We start from the raw sequence: 17,715 nt of genomic DNA, 5'->3' as shown, positions 1-17,715 counted from the left end.
CAGTCCTGTATATCCACTTATGACCTTGGATTTGCATTATCACAGAACTTATGACCTTAAGCACAAGTTGAAGGCTGACTAGGAGGCAGAGAAAGCTATCCAGATACTTCATGTTTTATAGTTTCTCTGATAGTGTCTCACATTACAGTATAAATTTGTTAGCAATGCCTTATTCCTAAAGCATGGTATGCTGCAGTCTTCACACAGTTACTCCCAGTCTTCAGCTAACATTTTATTACTGTATTTTTGTGAGAACAAAATAAAAATCAAACACATTCTTATTAAGCCAAGCTTGTCAGAGCTCCATTAATCTTTGATGTCTGGGGCTGCATGTAAGATGGTCTGAACTTCAAACCTGTTCCACCTAAAGCATTTTGGATGCCTTCAACTAGAACAATCTTTTCCAATCAGGATCTTTCTTTCCAGGTATGGTTCAAAGAAATTAGGAAATTCGTACACAAGCGTAATAGTTGTATTTTAGTTCTCTCAGGGATCTAGACTTTTTTGTACATGCTTTAGCAGCCTCCATATCCCAGAAATGAGTGTATCCCAGAATCAAGCGTACTAGGATATGCAGGTCCTATACATAGATATTCTATTTACATACAATTAAAAAGGGAAAAGCTTGTGCTGGAAACCTTCCACTGATGGGCAATTAAAAGACCACACGACCCATGACTCTAAGTTACTTATATGTGCGCGTGCGCGGAATCAATTTCAGGTATAATTAAGTGAAGCACGGTGTTAATGAGGACTCATATTCCCAAGCAGAACCTTCACTATCATTATAGCCAATAAAGATGTTAATCGTCCTGCGATACAAGCCAACAAGTAACTTTCAAAAACCAGTACACAGTCAGACATGCTCTGTCTTATGCAGTTTTAACATTGAACTGCCTCTGCCCCAGCAGCAGCTGCATTCACTACTTTATGACAAGTGCTACAGGAGCAGAAGTCCTACTTGTTGCTTCACTTTGAGGAAATGCTTAGCTGTGGGTACTATCTGGCAGACTGGTTACCTTGTACTAGAGATCATCATGTTCCATACTGTCTCTTCAAAGTCTTTGCTGTGCTAACCCAATGACTTTGCCAACGAGATTCAACTGAAAGGTTGCAAATCTGGTCTATTAAGTTCTCAGTATCACTGTCTCTAATTAAACTACATTACTTCAAAATAAAAACATTTTAAATTACAAGTAAGAAGCAAAACATATTCCCTTGCCAAAGAAAAAGTTCACTCTCCTTTCAGTCAAGTATTTCAATGTTTCCTTCTGTAAATTCATGCTTTAAACTTTTGAAAGTGGCCAAATTTATACTCCAGTCAAATCAGTAGGCATGAACAGAGAATTCACTCAAGTCACCTTACTTCACTAGCACTGGACTTCTGTTTTTGTCAATAGGGTGCTCTCTAAAATGAAACACCTTCTGTCAAGACCTCATGCACACTTCGTATTCTTTAAACAACATGATCAAATACTGAAAAATGCTATCATGTGTCACACTTCAGTCTGGTGGACGGTATCTGACATGATTGGTTATTTTCATCCACTAACCAGTATATGATCCACTCGGTCTCGTTTCTTCCGCCCAAATTTCATCATCTTCTGCCAGTCTGTTTTGTGATTAGGCTCCTTCCTCAGGCTGAACAACTTTAGTACTTCAGCTGCAATGAAGTTCTACAGAACAGTAAAGGTGAGATTCACCACATTTGAGCTAAGAAATTAAATGTATGCACAAAGTACCTACCCTAAAAAGTCACATTATAGCGTGCACAACACCTTTCTGTTTAGCTAAGAGACATACAGTGTATGCAAGAAAGTTACAGTGAAAGTCTTTGAGGCAGCATTACACAGGCAGAACAATTATTAAATCCAGGAAGGGGGCGGGGGGGGGGGGGGGGGGGGGGGGGAATGACACCCACTGCTGTAACAATCTTGAGAACAGAAAATTTCAATGAAACAGTACAGCAAACAGGAGATTATGATGATTCATTTTATGGGAGAATATTAAAGAAAAGCAGGGTGGGAGTTTGGTGTCCTCATCCTGCCCCCCTGCTCTCCCCTGCCACATGCTTTTGAGAGTCTTCTCAACTGACTGATCTAGATGCTATTTCTGTCTTTTCTTGACCACTAACACACTGTATCTTCAACAGGTTAATTAAATACTATCAACACCCCCCCCCCCCCCCCCAATTTCAGAAGAAACACTACAGGTGGAAGTCTTCATTTCTGTCCTGATGAGCTGTATGGAAGGTTCTTTGTTGAGTGCTTTCAGGGAGACAGTTTTTTTTCCAAACGTCCAGCCCTGCAAGTTTAACCTAGGTCCACTCATGCTCTAGCTTTCTGGGGTTTTGTCCTTTCTTGAGCACTACCACCAGTAACAGGAGACCTCCTCTGGCTTGCCAAATACAACAATGCCCTCACCAGTCAAATTTCGGGTCCCTCTGGACAACACCCATTGTCCTCAGTGAGGTTGGCACAGGTGTGTCTGAGTAAAAAAAATCCAGCTCAACCCATTTGGCCCAACTCTACTGTTGGATCCATGCCAATATACCCATACAGAGTTCCACTGAAATCTGCTAAAGCAGCAGTCTGTCAGCATACCAATTTTATAAGACCAAGGTCATCCTGGCAGTTCTGCACAGAGAACTAAGGTTTAAAAGCAACCAGTACCAGCCAAAAGGACGGGGAGGCAAATCTGTGGAGTAAAAAAGGACCATTTTGACAAACTCCCTTTCAGGTTTATAATCTGATTTCTCTTCTCAACTCATCTCTTGCTGGATACACCTGTTATGATCTTTTAACACTCGGGCAAGTGCCAGTACAATGTTTTTAATCTCGCTTTCCCTGCACAACAAAGATTTCTTCCTACCTTGATTTCATCCAGATCATTTGGATCTTTTACTCGGCGAAAGTAAGCAGATGTGATTCTACACGGTTTCATCCAAATAGGCTGATTTAGATTAGGATCCTCAGCAAATATTTCCCCAAAGATCTCTCTTGTTAAATCAAATACCACCTTAACAAAGAAAGAAGTAAAAGTTAAGGCTTCTGTTGTTCATGGTAAACATTCAAAGGGCAAGAACAAAATGCCTGAAGACTGTACCTTTTTATAAACCTGCTTGTTTATGTCTGTGTCCTGCTCTTTGAGGGTACTACTAAGATCTGTATGAAGGTTGAAACTTTGAAGATCGTGACCCAGCTCTTTCAGTTTCCAGAGTTCCTCAGCTGCTGCATGCACCATACCTTCCACCTCCACTGCAGTATGAGGGACTGCCAAAGGCTCCTCACATGGCTTTGTTGGCACTTTCTGTGGTTCTACCTTGGGCAGCACTGCTGGTTCCTCAGCTTGCTTCTGCTGGACCTTATGGGAACTCAGGCCATAATCCTCATCAAACCAGTCTTGATCATCTCCCAGCACACTCATGAGCTCCCGATTGAGCTCCAGCTCTGCCAGTCTCTTGGCAAGCTCTTCCTGACCACTGGCACCAAACACTGGACTCTCCTGTGAATTAAGAGCCACAGAGTAAATATAAAAGTGGTATCACACTGTTGTCTAACTCAACTTACATTCTTAAATGCTCTACTGATGTAACTGGCAATATATGCACAAAATACTCAGAAAAATAATAAATAGCCCACAGTTAGTTTAGAAACATTTTTATTCAAATATCTGGGGTTTCTACTACTCCTGATGAATGCTTTCAGAGGGTTCCTACAGAGCTTAAAAGACTGTGCGTCCTAACCACTGTCTGTCCCTAATGTTTAACTGTTTATGAAAGGCTCAGTGGTTTAAAAACTGATAATGTGACATACAATGTTTAATTTCACTTACCAGTCTCAGATCTAAATCAACAGCCTAAAAGCTTTTAGCAGGTAATGGCTGTTTTAGTGGCTGAGCAGTGCTCACACTAGTGAAATGGACTGAAGCTTTCTGTGATGATAATACATTGAGATCACTGGCAAAGTAGACAGGTTTACTGGGATCTTCAGCGGAAAAGGCCAAGTCCTATATCTGTATCATTAATGGTTATTCTGAGGAAGCCTGAACTTCCACTACTCGTGATATATTAGTTCAGTGGATAGAGCAGTCTGACACCTTAATGACCTCCACAGCAACTAATTATGTTTGAGGATACAAATAGAACATGTAAGCAGAATGCAACCTCAATGAAGTATTTTTCACTTTCATGTGCCAAAATGTGTCTTTCAGCCTGTAGGGCTTCCAAAATGAGCTGTGAAGTGGGATACACAAGAACACACATGTAAAAGACATACATACAGGCAATCTCCACATCACAAAACAGAACCTGGGAGACAACAAACTGGTGTGCCACCCAGCAGTCCTAAGATTCAATCATAATCAGTCAAAGGAACGATCAACTCTTAAAATAAGTGCAAGTTACTCACTGGTCTGGGACACATGTCCGGAGAGGAAAGTTCTTCTCTTTCATCTTCCAAATCAGAACTTAGAAAAAAGTTATTCAGTCCATCGGGAATCTGCTTTTCTACCTGCTGGGATGGGGTACCAGATTCCTCCTTCACATCACAGAGCTCCTGATTGCTTAGCTGGATTTTCTCATTCCTGACCTTCTTTATTTGCTGTAACTGATTGACCGTGTCTTTCACAAAATCTTTAAGTAGACTGTCTGTCAGCAAACTGACCTTTTCGAGTTGGTCTTTTGACTTTTCTTCCTCTCTAAGCGGTAGTCTAAGCTGGGCTTCTAACTGGTTCTTTTCTTTTGTTAGCAAATCCAGAAGTGGAGTTGAAGGCTTCTCCACAACTCCAGTAGAGAGATCATCTAACTTTTCAGCACATTCTTCCCCCAGTGTCTTCTGCCTTTCCAGTTTTTCAGAAAGGAAATCTGAGATGTCATCCACCTGAACAGTGGAAATTGCATCCACAACACCAGAAATGAGAGGAGTGAGGCTGGCCTCCTCTCTTACAGCATGCTTCAGATAATCCACCACTGACTGTTCTTGGGCAATTGATTCAGTAGCTACAGAAATCTCCTTTATGCTGTTCGCTTTAGAAGATGGTTCTTCCTCAACCTTTTCCCCAGCTGAGGCTTCTGAAACAGCTGTCTCTGCAGGACCTTTATCCTGGGAATAGTTCTCTGTTGCATCTCTGCTCTGGGGTTCATCCTCCTTGCTAGGTTTGGAACTTCCTTTGTCTTTCTGCTCTGCTTTGTGTTGCTTCTCCAGTCTACCATCAAAGAATGAGTCTTCATCCTTATTTGTATCTAAATGGCTATCAGTACTTTCTGTAATATGAGAGATTTTTTGAGGAGGAGCAAAAATACCATGCTTTTCTTTGCAATCAAAATATTTAATACCACCATAAGTTCCATTATTGTTCCCTTCAGGTTTATCCAACTCCACGCCAGCCCAAAACCCTTTGGCAAATTTAGTCAGACCTTTGAACCGCAATGTTCCAGGTTGGACTTTACTCACAAGTACTCTATCACCAATGTTGAAATTTGGCAAACTATCTGTTTCGTCTGTGATCAAAACAGAGGCCCACAGCGGTGATTCAGTAGGGGCCTGTTCTTGCTCCACATCTCTGCGTTCAGTATTTTTTATAAGCTCTGTTGGGGACTTAAGTTCTAATAACCTCTCTGAATGCATGCTGCCAGAGAGAGAGAGAGACCTGTCACTGAGGTATTCACTGATTTCACCATCACTGCCAAGGCTTGTGGATCTACTTCTGCTAGTTTGTGTGTGCTGTGACCGCTCTGTCAGCGACTGAGCATCCCCGTTAGGAGAGAGAAGAGATGCTTCAAAGTCGTCTTTGTAACGTTCCCCAGGAAGTGTTTCTTCAACTGATGCTTGTTTTCTGGACAAGGATCCTTCAAAGTCTTCAAGGTATGATGGCTCCTTTTGACTAAAGGGTTGTTCTGAAAGCAGGTAACCTTTTTCCTCTGCTGATCTGCTCAGTTTGCAAGACGACTCTTCTACACCTGGGCCAGTTACAGCATCTTTATCTGCCAGTCCCTGTTCTAAGATTTCTTCCGTACCATGAAGACTTTCCACAGCCAAACCAAGAAGTTCCTTCTGAGAGTGTTTGTTTTCAGAACAGAGGACTTTCTTTGGAAGGATGTCCAGTGAGCTCTCCTGTTCTCTATCTAACGTCAACAAGACGTCAGAATTCTCCAAAGGCTTAACATGAGAACCTTCAATCTCGTATTCCTCAGACTTTATGTATTCCAAGTCTTCCTGTATCTCAGATTTATGACTAAAGGCAGCCTCATCACTGGATACATTTACCACATTGTTCATTGACCCATGGGATATCCCGCTAATGTCTTTCATGTCTTTGAGAAGAGATGATGAGGGTACATTATCTAAGGAATCACCAGATCCTGCTCTGGAATTCCTTGGTGACATTAAAACCAAGGAAGATGTTCCAGAAGGTTCTTCTGCATGAACATCTGTCACAGCCACCTTCTTGGTGTGCACAGACACAGATCTCTCAGTTCTTGATGACACAGCATCTTGAAGGAAAATAAAAAGTGAATTACAGCAGATCATATAGCCTGCAGTGCTTTACTGGAAACTGCAACCATAGGGAACAAAATTAACGCCGAAGTTTCTATGCTAAAATAAGATACAAACTGGTGCCTTGGAAACATGTATTACTAGCTGTCCTGTGAACATGAGCAACATTCTTTCAGTTCTAGGGTTCTAACACTTTCTTTCAGATTCTGTTCCTTGCACCAGTATTTCATAATGCTATATAATACTGAGCCCAAGGTAAACAAGGTGTTGAAAAGTATCTCAAAAAACCCCTATTCCTAAATGTCTGTTCCTAAAGCCTTCATTATTTTTCATTTCCTTACTTTCCTCAAATGATAAAGGAACAGGAAACAAAAGAAAGGACAAAGGTTGCCACGTAATTATGGTTCACACAAACCTCAGCAAGAGTAAAACTGAATACTGAATATACAGGAAACAGCAAAAGCTGAAGCCTACTAAATAAAAATAGTAAAAAAATATAGCTTGATCGTTATCTTTTTATGAAGTCTGCATGCTCTCTTAAAACCTCTTCTTGAATCAAGGAGGAAAAGATTAAAGAAGTTTAAAACAATCAGTCTTCAAGATCTTCATCTGTAGTACAGATTCTTCCAGTCACATACCTGCATGTTCTGAAATGGATTCCAAAGATGCTCTGGATCGCTCTGATTCAGCCAGTGATTTCCAGTTTTTAGCTGTCTCAGGCCTAAAGTTGAAAAATCAAATTGCATGAATCATGGTTACACCAGAGTGTTGTTTTGTTATTTTTTTTTTCTTCCCCAATAGATAAAAATGAAAATACAAGCATCTGTAATTATAATACCACACCAATGATAACAAACAACTTGGTTTGTCAACATACTGTGACCTTAGAAAACAGGAATGGGGACAGAGAGAAGCGTTTGGTGAATCCTGGAAAGCAATTTTCTAGAAGAGTAATCAAGCTAACCTTTTTTGCAGCCAAAAAAAGAGAAAAACAAAATTACTTTTTTTTTTTTTTTTCTTCACTTGAACACTCTAAAATTGCACCATCTGCTGGAAAAAATGAAATGCTTAAAAATACAGTAGGTAGTGCAGAAGTCAGTTGAATCCTTTACCTTTTAAAACCTAAGATCTAAACCAGATTTAAGTTGCAAAGATGAATGGTTTGCCTCACAGTGTGGCAGGCATAACGGGTGACCAAAATGGGAAAAAATTTAGGTCAGTAATCCATACAACTACCTGGCACATTCTTGCACAATTGAAAATTATTGTTCAGAAAGAACTTGAAAATAGGATCTGAAAGACTGGGCAGGACAAAAGTAAGATGCATACAATTACAGGGACAGTACATCTTATCTGTTTTGGGTCTGATGAGACCAGCAAATAGGTCAACAGGATACTGCCACTGTCCAGTGCTTTAAAGAAGAGCAGTTACCAGCTTTCCTTACACTCATGGTTTCTGCTAAAACAGCGTTCACTGCAGTTTCAGAATAAACTCAAAAAGAAGAAGAAAACCCAGTTACCTATGGAGCGGTGGTGCCTTGATCTTCGGTTTTTCAGCAGCAGCTGAGGATGGAGTTTTAATCTGAGGCTTGGCTGTGGGTGATGCCTCCAGATCTTGGCTCAGCTCTGCTTCAGTCCTTTTGATAAACTCATCATACGACTGCACATGGAAAACAGATACGGCTGTTAGTCTACTAAACCATTAGTACAACTCAGCAATTAAAACCTATTAAATGAATAAAAGATACACTCGGTTTCTCTATAAAGCAATCTAGCTTCCTAAAGCTCTACAGTTATGAATCCTAGAAATTTTAATACTCTACTTTCAAAAACAAATTACATGAGCATCACTCTAATCCAAGCGAGGATACATAAGCCCCATGAAGACTCCTAGTAATGCATTAAAGATACACGTTTTAAAAGGGAATGGCATTTTTGCCTCAAGGCTCTGGTTCATTATTAAAAACAATTAAATAGCCAGAACACAGTCACAATTCTATCACAATAATGTGTCTTTCACAGCTGTTGATACAATATTCTGCCAACAACATCCATACTATAATGATTTATCCAACGCTAATGATCCTTTACTTCGCCCTTCTTCCTACTGTTCCTAACCTCCAGTTGTTTGATCAAACTGGCTTCCTGGGCCTTCAGTCTCTCCTTTTGTCTCTTTTTCTGTTCCTTTTTCAGCTGGTAAACCACAGACTTCCTTTTCCGTAGTTCATCCTTCAGGGCCCTGATCCGTCCTTCAATATCACTTTGATCAGATGTGGTTTCTGAAAAAGTTTCGTTTAGTCTTTGTAAGCTTGCACCTCACAAAACAGTTCTATGCAAAGCAATGAACAGTAATTTAGTAAACACAAAATATGGTCCAAGCAAAATATCAAAGAATTTAATGTCGACATGTTAATCTTAACATAGTAAGACTCTTAAAGTGGGATCTCAGATTCACAACACTACTATATAACATATGAAGAAGTGTTGCATCTTAATTTAGAAGAGAAAGGCTCTGATACATACAGTAACTTGTTACCAAACTTGTTCATGTCAATCGGCCATGTTTATGCTGCTACCTCATTAATGGCTTATCATGTCAGCTGTTGCAGAAATTAATATTTTTCTGACATATTTAAAAATATGACAACTCAAAGATGCATAGCAAAAATATATCTGAAATATTTGTTTACAATCACGATATACAGTTTCAAGCTACAAGGTACACTTTATTGATGAGAATTTCACATGCGACAGTAGTATCTCTCTCTCTCTCTACATACATGTATCTATGCTACAGGTTCAATTTTACAGACCTTCCTATAATGCCATTACTGACTGTAGCTATTTTTCACCTGAACATTTTTTTTCTTAATCATTATCCTTAGTAATTTTAATAAGATCTCCTCCATTTCCCTCCATCCCCAGGAACTCCCTGCAACCCAGTCTTCCAGTCCTGCTGATGATGTTCTAACTCTTTTCCCTTGGGACACGGTCCCCAGATACTTAAATCCATTCCCTGCATGATAACCCCATTCTACCAGTCACTCTGCTACTTTCATTATTTCTGCTCTAACAACCTTTTAGTGTCTCAGACCTCTCAAGACTTTATAGAGAGACTGCCTCAGTGTCTCATTACTTATTCTCTCCCACCTGATTATGTCCACTTGTTTCTTGCTTTAAATGTATATCAACATAGTGCTAAACAAGATCCTTGTCCCAGATTGGTGCTACCACAATTAAGTATCAAAAGCTCTTCAAAATGTTTATCTGACATAGTCTTACTGGAGTTCCTCCCTGTGGCTGATGTCCCCCTTCCTCTTCTATAGCAGCAGCTGCAGCTCCTAAGAGAAGGATCTTGGCTGGTTTGCTTTTCTAATGCTCAATATTACCTATAATGTTTTCTGGACCAAAAAGGCTTGGATGCTTATAAACGCCAATTGCTTTACTGAACATCCTAGGAAGTAAGTCACCAGTATTATTTGGTCAGCTAGCAGGAACAGCTGGACATTTTGCTAATCAATCTCACTTATCAACAAAACAAACCACCATAATGAAGGATTTCATCATCAACAACAGCCAGTAAATACAGTCAAACTACTGTATTCTTTTTCCATTAACAACTGTTGTTAAACATTTAGAGAACTAAAAAAAAGAACAAAAACACCCCACAGCACAAAAAGAATGTAATCTCACTTGCTAATCAGGAGTACTTTATGATGCCACTGTAATTAACAACTCCTCCCGAATAGTAAGTGACCACTATGTAATTATAGCTTTTCTTGATCAACTCATAAGCGAAAGATCTGCACATGCTTTCATCTTTGACGATCTTGTCTACGCATGCATCAGACTGACATAGCAATGACTTCATTACTACTCAGCAGCTGGGAAGATTTGTCTCTTTACAATGGAATGATTTATTGTGAAACCAGCGCCATCCTGATGGGCTTCCCACCTCTTACACCTTTCTTCAGCATTTGAGATCAAAGATCGCAAGTGCTTTATTTTACAAAAGTTTATTTTCATGATCACTGTTGCCCGCTCTACTTTTCATAATGATTTCCTTATGTGGTTGCTCAGTCAGAACTTGAAATAACTTTATCAAGTTGCGGAATGCTTCACTGTGTTGCAAACTGCTCTCCAGACAGAATCCCAATACAAATTACTCAGTGCAAATACCTAGGTGTTACGTATTCATTTCTCTGACCAGCAAGAGAACAGCTGCCTCAAAATTACTGTATTTCTATTGCACTTACATACATATTAACAAAAAAACCCCTACATAAAAGGTTATTAAGCTTGCTACATCAAGCACCACGAAGACTGGGTATGTACATACGCCAGCAAGTTATCCATCTATCACAAACAACAGCTAGTACATACAATAGAACCACCTAATTCTTCTTCCACTAAAGACTTATTGATCATTTAGGGAATTAAAAAAAAAAGCAGGAAAATGATATCTCATTCACTGATAAGTATTTTATGATGCTGTATCAACTGCATTGTGGAATACAAGACATTTTAGAGACTAGAAGCACAGAAAAGTTCAAAACAGACTTCACAGATGATGGTGACCCACTGAACGGTGGCTCAGGAAGTCCTGGAATCCACATGGCTAACGGATTGTGAGAGCACACCAGGGAAAGGACCACTCTGTACCAGTTCACTTCTAATATCCTCTCCCTCAGCATTTACTGGTAGCCAGCTTGGATACTGGGTAAAAGGAGTATAAACAGTCCATATAATAGATCTTGTATTCTATAGCTCAAAATGCGATCTTAGGCCTTATTTTACTGCACACAGTTCAAACCTCCTCCAAAAAGAGAAACATATCTCCTAAGTATACACTCACTCTGCACGTGCCAGTGCAGGTCCAATGGGCTCACTCATACTGCCATGACAACAGAGCTGTACTGCTGCTGGAGCCAGGTTGTGCTCAGAAGGGGGACAATCATGTTTGTACACTGCTGAACCATATTCCACTTTCTTACAACATGAGGGGCAGAGCAGTGTCACCTGTTAAAAGCACAGCTAACCGTGGTATTTTTAAATTCTAGGACCACCTTAACTATTGACTCTTATCTTCTTCATACCTGCATTGCTTTCTAAAAGAAGAGACAATATATAGACCTTCTTACGCTGAAGTGATCAAATTACATCATGGGAAAATACTCCCACAAAACCCCAAACCTTGGCAATTTCCAGGAATATCTGGCTGCCTCCCCACATCTATGTCTGCATTTCAAGTTTACCTGTTAAAAGCAAAAGCTTTGAAAAAGCAATTTAAACCCAAGCAGATATTACACTTACCTGACTGTGTCATAGATAAAGATTCATCAGACCAGTTGTGAGATATTTGATGAGACTTCACAGGTGAACGTAGCTGTCCTCCAGTTCTATGGCTGCCTTTGCTGGAATCTTGCTTTGATACAGATATGCTGCTTTTAGGAGGAGACTATGGGAGAAGAAAGGACAAATAAGTAATTGCATGTAAAGCTCAGTTTGAAAGTAGATCATTGTCATCAGGAGCTAGTTACAAGGAAAGAACAGCATGACTAGAGAACATCTCAGAAGCATTTGTAGTACCTATCCAGCTATCTTAAGAAGAATTTAATCTTAGTTTGCTAGACAAAAACAAAAATACCAAGAGCAGCAATAACTGACTGCTTACCCTGAGCTTAGATTTCAATAAACCTGCTTAGACTACTCTATTACTACCTAAGTGAACTGACATGGTTCTGACTCACAGGTGTTCAATACAGTTTATGTACTCTTATTTGGCAACAACCATGGCAGTAAGAACCCATACTAATATAGCTGTGAAGCCAAAAGGACCATTTTAAGTAAGAGGTGCAAGATGCCATTCTAAATCAGTAAAACAACAGAGTACTATTTCTCTGTAGCCAGGCAGAAAATTCTAAGAGCAAATATTCTTCCAAAATGCTATTACTGCTGAAACATTATACCACAAACCTTTCACACACCTTGAACGTAACCTCTAGCACATACTAGACATTTTACCTCACTATCTTCTCAGCAAACTTTCCAAGAAAGTATTTGTAATAAGTCTAGATGAGTGGTTCTTTTACCTCACAGACACCGCATTTTCTGTCTCACTGAGCACAGGGCAAAGTTATCAGGATGAAACTTATCAAAATTATCAAGCAAGTAGAAATAACAGTTGGAATAGAACAACAAGACAGAATTAGCTAGCAAGCAGACATAATCTGAAACCCAAAGGACTGTGCATGACGTTACAGCTCTGCTTCTTCATCCTACGGCTATACTTTGGGACACATTTCTTGCAAGTAAAGCAAAGTGGAAAAACAGGGAATAGTTTCATGGCCTCTAAGAATTTATACAATGGTAACAAGCTAGCCTACAGCTAATTCACACTGGTAAACTGGGTCAGTGTTCCACCACTTAATACTGCATACCTACGTGACATATGCAAAACATTTTGCAAGACTACCCACAAGTTTAAAAGTATCTAAACTCTGCGGAAGCAATTTTTCCTCAAGACTTCAAAGAGCATATCTAATCACAATGTTTATCCACAGTATTGTAAAATGGTATGGCAAACACAGAGAACAGTTTAATCTCTGCTTTGACAAGTGGGACAGCTATACTTACTACTTCTCTGATAGCCTTTTACAAGTGTAAGAATATATATAGCATAAAAAGCTCACTCACAAGTTTGCCAGGCGAGGTAGAAGACTTGAACTCTTCAGAATAAACCATTTCTTCATTAGCTGTACTCTGATCTGGGCTTTCTGGCTGTCCATGGCCCATAGTCTCTGATGGGACAGACTCAGCAGCTAAACTACCAAGATCTTCTGGGATAGAGCTTTCACTGTTCAGACGAGAGCAAGAAGGCACTGGAGACTCTTCTTCACTGGCCGTTTCTGAGATCAAATAATGAGAGAAAAAAACCAAAGTGCCTAAGAGCTTGCACTGACTTACATACCTTCAGAGATACTGCTGCCTGCAGATAAAGTAGTAACTGCTACCAATACACGTCAAATTGATAAGTGTTATTCCACTCACCTACACACCAAGGGTGGAATATTTAGCAAGAATAAACATGTTTATGCATGTTTACCAGAGAACTACGATTTAAGACTGCCATTCTTAGTGATTACTGAATGTCTAAAATAAAGGGGTTTTCAGGATAATCTAACATTTTCCAGACAATACACTCCAGAAAGATTATTAGGGAAACCTGTCCTTCCAGTTGACCATACACCAGCAAGAGTCACTATTAGTCTGAAGAAGTCATGGAGGAGCATATAATCTGCAAGCCAGATCTTGAATTTAGAATTGATTGCTTCCTTTACAGTAGTTGCAGAAAACATTTTAATGTTATGATTTCATCATGAGTCTCTCAACTGGCAACAAGTAAAATAATAAGTTGGGTTTTCAATATTCCTGTTTACTAAATTCCGCAGGAGTCACAGCATTACTGAAGCAGCCATGGAGAACTATTCAATATTTGAGCAAAGGCTGGGGAGAGGAACTTCTGAAGCAGGGCCGTGCTCCAATGCTTACTGGTAGATACAATTCATAGAAAGCAAGTGTATTTTCTCATCTGTTGATGAGAATTCAGCATTCATGCTGAATTTTTGTTCATTGGAACTTACTGACTTACACACATATCATCTTTAAAATGTCTTACAATGCCTAAAATCCATGACTGTTTTCAGTAACAACAGTAATAGGGCATAATTCTGAATTCCCTTTGCACAGTCAAAGGACATGCTGCTTGCTTTCAGCAAAGTGGGAAAAAAAAAGGAAAATTGATTCTTTCTAGAACAATCCCTGGAGTTTCATTATTTTCTCCCACTGCAATCCAGTTCTCTGTGCTTTACGCTGAAAGTATGGTCTACTTAAGACAGAACAGTAAAGCTTTAGCTCCCAAAATCTGGGAACTTATTTTTACTCACAATAGCATCACTTACTCCAATTACATCCTAGCACACTTTAGCACAGTTGCAGATTTCAAACAGTTACACTGCATTTAGGGAGGGAAGAGGGAAGAAAAAAAATGCTTTCAATTTTTTGAACATACAGACAAGGGGAAAGCAGCCCCTGATAAGAGCCATCCTCGCCAACAGTAATAAAGCTAACAGGATGGACACTCAAACAGCACTACAGGGGAAAACGGTTTTAATGGATTAAGTTCAGAAGATGATCAGCAAAAGATCATGCAGTATTTTTGTTTTCAAAGACAGAAATATAGTTTAAGTTGTATGTAGAAAAGTCCGATGGGTCTATGCTGCACTGTTCACTTGAGAAGATACAGCAAAGGAGGAATACACATTTAACTAAGGTGTAAAATAGGGCTAAAAGAACAAGGCAACAGAAGGCACTAAAGAGTGCCAAAATTGAGATTCTAAAAGTGTCCAGAGAAGAACCACTACCACCAAAACATCAAAAAAGGGAGAAAGTACAAACCTAAGCAATCGTTGTGTCAAATTATGCTTTACTCTTGCCATTTGCATCACTTCCCCCCTTTCCTATTACCTTTGGGCTCAGTTCTCTGATCCCCCAGGTCTTTCTTGGCTATTTTGGTTTTGAGCAGCTCTTTGTCCCAGGCAGCTAGAGCCTGCTTTTCTATTCGCCGTATTTCTGCTTCCTCTGCATCCAGGCGGCGTTTCCACTCCAACAATTCTTCAGCATGTTGTCGACGCTGCATCAGCTTCTGTTCTCGCTTAGTTAGGAACCTGACAGACAGAGCAGAAGACAATGGGAAAACAGCCAACCACACTCAAAGGTCCCGATACCCAGATGCTCTATTGTCACAATTGCCAGAATTATAGCTGTTCAAATTGTTTTCTAGGATAATATCCACACTAACTACTATCTCCTAAACTTCTGATGTGCTGTTGAAAAAAACCAAACAAGTAGACAAGAGATTTTTTCTTTGCAGTAAGTCAAGTCTACAACATACTGTAAACACGCTGCTTACATTTTAAAGATCTTCAAAATCATTAAAAGTGCTACTAACTATTCACTAAAATGAACAGGATAAGTTCCAAAACTCAGGACATGAAAAGTACCTATGGTATTAAACTGGAACCCTCAAGAAAGCAGTTTGAAAAATGAATCTTTCTTTTTGCTAATCCCAATGACAGAAAAACTGTAACCCCAGCTGCCCCACAGTTCATTCCAAATACATAATTATAAGAGAAGGTGAATCTGTATTAATAGTTCTCCTGAATTACTGGAAGTTTTATCCTTCTTCCTTTAAGCATCATCTCTCTGGATTGCCACACTTGGAATGTTAATTGTCAGCTGACAGCATCAAGAAAATAAGGATGCAGGACTGTTTTTCCCAGCTACTAACAGATCTGGCTGCTACTTTAAGAGTGGATAAAAAGTAAAGCTCATGCTGAAAATTAGCATTTTTTTTTTCTTTCTGACAAAGATTTCTTAAGTGATCCATGAAACCTCAGAAATGGGGAAATTCTTATGAGAACTTCACAGGTATGAATAGGTTTGTGTGCATATACTAGTCCTCTTTGCCAGCTCTTGAACAAAAGTATCTCTGGTCTTATTTCTAAATATTGAAGTAACCAAGACCATAGCATTTAACCTTTAAGACAGTAAAGGAAGCAAGTTCAACATCAATTGCACACAATTCCTCTGACCTGCCAAGTCTAGAGAAGAGTGTACAACAATCCATTCATCTCCTACACTGAAATTTTTAAGATACCACAGAATCTATCTGTAGAAAATACATGGTTTGCTAGCTAGAGTGAGAGTTCACCATTGGTACAGAAGGTGTGGTGCCTAAAAAGGCAGTCTTCAAAGACTTGTGATATTTTGCTTTGCAAATGCCTTTATAGCTTGTAATTTTCAAGCCATCCCAAACACTCAGCATCAAAGTTTTTAAGCTGCAAAGCAGATAATAATTTCATTTATGCTTTTTAATGTCTTGTGTTTCAAAAAACTCTTTTATTTACAGCGACTGGAATGACCAACTGACTAATCTGCAAGTCTCGCCTGCTAAGGGACATTTCCTGTTTGTTCACTTAGCGTTCATTCTGTTCCCTGGAAAAGCGAGCTGCCAGTTGATTGGAAAGGTAAAGATTCAGATAAGGCAGACAAGTTATGATGTGAAGATAAAAGTTTCAGAAGCCAGTAAGACATGCCCACAATCTTCTTTCCTATGGTCAAAACAAAAGCAGGTGAAAAAAAGAAGCACCTCAGAACCTCTGGAACACCTGCCACCTTCAAGCTGACAGATTCCATGATTTTGTGCATTACTTTATCACTTTCTACAGACAAACATCAAACATCATCTACTCTTGGGCAAAATCAACAGATTAATGTAATTAAGAAACTAGATTACCAACAGTAATTGCATTACAAACATGGCATGGACAGTCATGCTTATGTTGTGTCTTTCACCAGTACTATCAGATTTATCAACTCTTACTTTCAGATACACATCAGTGCCATTTAGTCTAGCAGATCATGTATTTGGAACTTGTTATGCAGGTCATTATTACAATGATCTCAATGCAAAAGGCAACTTTTTCTTCTTCCTTCACCTGCTGTTTGATTTCATCAGAATGTCTGGATTGTCACAGTGTACTGGATCTTGAGGGAGGCAAGTCCAGTGGAAATAAAATGCAAGAGAAAGGCTGAAATAAATGGATTCAAAAGAGCAGGACTCCTTAAAAGCAGATGTCAAATGAATTAACCCAGAAGACCACAAACAGGAGGAGAATTAACTAAATGACTATGAAACTAATCACCACACAAAGACTACTTAATAAGAAAGGTAAGTCAAAAGAAGTGATGGGAGAGAAAGAGGAGGATTAAAACAGCATGGTTAAAGATGCGGACCCTTTTATAACCCTGGGGTTTAAAAGGTCAGAGCCACAAGATAGCATACACACTACCTTAATATTTACTACAGTCTAGAGGGTTCCAGTTGCAACACCAAGGGTACACATTTATCCTCAAAAGCATGGGCACCTCCAGAGAAAAAAAAATGCCAAAACTACATCTGGCATCTATGAAAGTCAAAATCTGGCGGAGCAAAGAGGAAGCAGCAGCACTCAGATTACACCAGCATGATTTCAAAGTCTAAGTATTTCTGTGGTGCTAACATCATGCATTTTATCCATCCATTCCAAATAATAACCTGGAAGCATCAACCTGGTGCTCTAACCTGTACATTTATAACCAAGGTATACTGACTTTA

At 39.4% G+C, this 17,715-nt stretch overlaps 1 protein-coding gene across 4 annotated transcripts in view; it reads right to left on the bottom strand.

Moving 5' to 3' along the window:
* Positions 1-17,715, bottom strand: part of CEP350 (centrosomal protein 350) — a 68,830-nt gene that overhangs the window by 9,483 nt on the left and 41,632 nt on the right. For 3 of the 4 annotated variants that reach the window (XM_075711647.1, XM_075711649.1, XM_075711648.1), the window contains exons 28-37: positions 15,024-15,223; positions 13,194-13,405; positions 11,811-11,955; positions 8,616-8,776; positions 8,018-8,157; positions 7,136-7,218; positions 4,410-6,493; positions 3,106-3,504; positions 2,872-3,018; positions 1,554-1,676 (exon numbers count right to left, since the gene is read on the bottom strand). In XM_075711647.1, coding sequence (XP_075567762.1) covers positions 1,554-1,676; positions 2,872-3,018; positions 3,106-3,504; positions 4,410-6,493; positions 7,136-7,218; positions 8,018-8,157; positions 8,616-8,776; positions 11,811-11,955; positions 13,194-13,405; positions 15,024-15,223 — 3,694 coding nt within the window. The remainder of the gene's footprint in view (positions 1-1,553; positions 1,677-2,871; positions 3,019-3,105; positions 3,505-4,409; positions 6,494-7,135; positions 7,219-8,017; positions 8,158-8,615; positions 8,777-11,810; positions 11,956-13,193; positions 13,406-15,023; positions 15,224-17,715) is intronic. The other variant, XM_075711650.1, reaches the window with a different exon arrangement.

This window comes from Pelecanus crispus, chromosome 5, assembly GCF_030463565.1.
Source record: "Pelecanus crispus isolate bPelCri1 chromosome 5, bPelCri1.pri, whole genome shotgun sequence".
NCBI lineage: Eukaryota > Metazoa > Chordata > Aves > Pelecaniformes > Pelecanidae > Pelecanus > Pelecanus crispus.
The sequence above is the reverse complement of the archived record's forward strand: the minus strand, read 5'-3'. Positions and strand labels throughout refer to the sequence as shown.